This window comes from Guillardia theta (assembly GCF_000315625.1).
Source record: "Guillardia theta CCMP2712 unplaced genomic scaffold GUITHscaffold_48, whole genome shotgun sequence".
Classification (NCBI taxonomy): domain Eukaryota; class Cryptophyceae; order Pyrenomonadales; family Geminigeraceae; genus Guillardia; species Guillardia theta.
In genome coordinates, this window is record NW_005434626.1 from 122195 (window position 1) to 125861 (window position 3667).

Here is a 3667-nt window from a genome sequence, read left to right on the forward strand (position 1 = left end):
GGGGGGGTAGTAGCTCGAGACTCGCATCAGGTCTCGCTCAGGAAAATGAGCGAAGATGGTAGACTGCAAGACCCTATCCTGCGACTTGAGCGAGTGTGTCCTGCGGCTGTGCAAGGTGAGGATATCACGCTGCTGATCGGTCAGCGCAGCGCGAGCATGCACATGGCGAGTTTTATTCCTCCTGCATATTGTGCCGCTCCTCGCTGTGCGCTGTGTGCCAGGAGGTTTAGCTTGTTCCTGCTTTGTTTTGCTTGAGGCACTTTTTACCTTCTGCCAGTAAATCCATTATCCGCGAGGGAAGACGCGCATGACAAGAGGGGTCACATTTCGCTGCGCAGGCGGAGGAATGAAGTGCTCATGAGACGAGTCGACGAGAGCGCGCAAACCAGGGATGTGTACCACAGATGCCGGGGGGCGTCCTGCGTCATCAGGCACAGCAGCCGGGGCAGGTGGGATCGCCGCGCCATCTGCAGCCGGTGCAGGAGCCTTGACACGACGGTAGAGGATCGCTCCAGCATTATGAACGAAGTCGTGCGCCTCAACGAAGAAGGTCGCCAGAGGATGCTTCTGGGCACGGAGAGATCTCGAGCAGTGAACGTCCAGGCTATGAGGAGAGAGCAGCGTCCGTGACATCGGCTGGTCAGAGTACCAAGCGAGGAAGCGAGCGATAGCCGTATAGTAAACAGCGGGGTGTAGACCCTCAGAGGGCGTGAACTCGTCCCCTCCCCGACTATGCGGAAGCTCCCGCTTGAACCTCGCAAACTCTAGCAGGTCGGGATGCGCGGCGAGGTACTGCGAGGAAGGCCAGCGGTGGTATTTCTCAAGCGCCAGGTGGACAGAGAGGTCAAAGCGACGAATCCGCTGACTCGGAGGCTAGCGAGGAGGACTACCTCGAGCGGTACCGTACGGTTCCTGTGTCCAGCCTCCCACCGTCCGCTGCCCCAGGCGGACCCCCGGGCAGCGCCGGCTCCTTGTCGGCGGCTGCCCTTTCTCCGTCCGCGGCCGCCCGCTTTGTGGCGGCAGCGGACGTCTCGACTGACAGCGCCTCAGTCGGCTGCCTCCGGGTATCGCGTCTAAGGGATTTTATTCCTCCTGCATGCTCCTGCTGCTTGGTGCTTGATTGCTTGGCCCTTCGGCTGCTTGTCCGAACGTCTGCGCGGCTTCGCGCTTGGGCTGGCGCTGCCGCGTCTGGGTGCCAGCAGTGCTGGTTCTTTTCGGGCTTGTGTTTTGTGTGTGTTTGTGCAGCTTCTCGCTGTGGACTGTGTGCCTGGAGGTTTAGCTTGATCCTGCTTTGTTTTGCTTGAGGCACTTTTTACCTTCTGCCAGTAAATCCTATACATCATTGGACCCGCGGGAGAAACGGAGATGACCCCTGGAGGAAGAAGCGCAGCTTCTGGAGATGGCTCGCCCTCACCAGCGTCTTGAACATGAAGCCATGATGCTGGACGAGCCCGAGCTTTGAGAGCTCTTCGTTGAGGGTAGAAACCTTCGCTCGGAGCTGACTAGCATGAAATCCATCCGGCGTGCCGATAGGCAGGCCGCCAAGTGTAATCCCGCCAGTGACGACCTCGAAGTGAAGAAGTTGAGTCTTGAGACGCGGCGCTTAAGGCTCTTCTTCAGCTGCGAGAGATCAGGGTGTTGATGCCAGGAGGGGATGTAAACTTTCGACTCGCGAGGTTGAATCTCTAGCTTCAGATCAGCCACCATGTACTTCTTCATAGCGGACGTAGCTGCAACGGCATCCTCGAGTGGACCGACAAGCACGACGTTGTCAGCATAGGCCAAGACTCGAACAGAGGGAAAAAGCTCTGCGATATGGAGGAGCAGGGGGTGGATACTGTGGCAGAAAAACACGCTGGAGGGGACATCGCCCTGACAGACGCCCGAGGTACACTGAACGGAGGCTGACTGACTTTTGTGAAAGAGTCGAAGGTCAGCAGAGTCTCCATAGTAGCTGGAGAGGTAGGAGGCGAACAAACGGAGATGCTCGCAAGAGGGCAAGCTTGCGCCTTCAGTGATGCTCCCATCAAAGTAGTCGCGACTCGCACGTCCCTCGATTGCATCGAAGAGAGCCTGGCGGTCGAGGGAGTTGAAGGCGTTCTTTGCATCCAAACTCACCAGCACTGTGGGGTTGGCAACATCCTCATCATCACCGCGAGCGTGAAGGGGCAGGAGCGCTGACGCGGTTTGCGAGAACTTCAGACAGCCGTTTGTAAATCCTATGTCAGGCCGTCTCGATCGAGCCCGAACTGAATCGCTCGAGGGTGAGACGAGAGGAAGTGCTGGTCAAGAAATGAGCGAATCCCTGCCAAAGCAAGCTTCGTCGCGAGTCGACGGTGTGCAGAACCGATGACAATTGGCCGGAGACCAGGTTTATCAGCTCCCTTGGAGAGGGGAATAAATCTGCCTCCTCGACGAATGGCTGACAGGGCAGGAATAAGAAGATCCGGCATCCGGCCAAGAAGGACCCCTTGGAGGATATGTTGGCAGTAGAGCTTCAAAGCTGCAGGATGACTAGAAAGGGGTGACAGGTGTTGCCGAATCCTCCACCCTTGGTCATCGGTCCCCGCAAAGGAGCTGTGTTGCTTGATCGCCTGGATCAGGCTAGTGGTGTCGAGGATGTCAGTCAAATCCACCTGCAGTACTGCAAGCGCTTGCTGGGTGAGATGATCCGCGGAAGCACTTCCAAAGGCAGGCGACGCACCATCAGGGAACTTCTCTTGTGCTTCAGCAAGAAGATCAGCGAAAGATTCAGCCCTGTAGATGCCGGAGCTCAGTAGTGTCCGTACCGCCCGATGAAGGTCACCCGCAGTGAACTGATGAATCGCCAACTGTCGTTGGCGCTCGCTCGCAGAGGTGAGGGACAGCGTAGGTCGCGGCGGAGGAGCAGGCTCAGACTCCTGAGACGATTGGCCGATGTTATTCCTCCTGCATGCTCCTGCTTGTTGCTTGATTGCTTGACCCTTAGGCTGCTTGTCTGCGCGGCTTCGCGCTTGGGCTGGCGATGCCGCGTCTGGGTGCCAGCAGTGCTGGTTCTTTTCGGGCTTGTGTTTTGTGTGTGTTTGTGCAGCTTCTCGCTGTGGACTGTGTGCCTGGAGGTTTAGCTTGTTCCTGCTTTGTTTTGCTTGAGGCACTTTTTCAGGTGACCTTCTGCCAGTAAATCCATTGTAGTGCTCACTGTGACGTCGGGTGCCAATCCGTAGGTATTCCTCCGGAGAGCTCGACACCACTGGGGTGCTTGCTACTGGTCCGAGCTCGCCTGCTTCCTCCCCGGCATCGGTCGGGTCACGCCGGTCCTTGGGCATGACATTGCCGCGGCGTCGCCGCCGTCACGGGCGGCTACCGCTGACTCGGCTACCGCTGACTCGGAGGCTAGCGCGGAGGACTACCTCGAGCGGTACCGTGTTCCTGGGCCTGTGTCCAGCCTCCCTCCGTCCGCTGCCCCAGGCGGACCCCCGGGCAACGCCGGCTCCTTGTCGGCGGCTGCCCTTTCTCCGTCCGCGGCCGGCAGCTTTGTGGCGGCAGCGGACGTCTCGACTGACAGTGGTCAGTCGGCTGCCTCCGGGTATCGCGTCTAAGGGATTTTATTCCTCCTGCATGCTCCTGCTGCTTGTTCGCGCTTGGGCTGGCGATGCCGCGTCTGGGTGCCAGCAGTGCTGGTTCTTTT

General features: G+C 58.6%; 1 protein-coding gene across 1 annotated transcript; it reads right to left on the bottom strand.

Annotated features, from left to right (window-relative positions):
* Nucleotides 1-285: 285 nt before the first annotated feature.
* GUITHDRAFT_110824 (hypothetical protein) lies at nucleotides 286-3305 on the bottom strand (the record flags this gene model as incomplete). The annotated part of the gene is made up of 4 exons (XM_005830021.1): nucleotides 286-861; nucleotides 908-1286; nucleotides 1415-2249; nucleotides 2705-3305. The coding sequence occupies 4 exons, from the start codon at nucleotides 3303-3305 to the stop codon at nucleotides 286-288; spliced, it is 2391 nt and encodes a 796-aa protein (XP_005830078.1).
* Nucleotides 3306-3667: the final 362 nt, after the last annotated feature.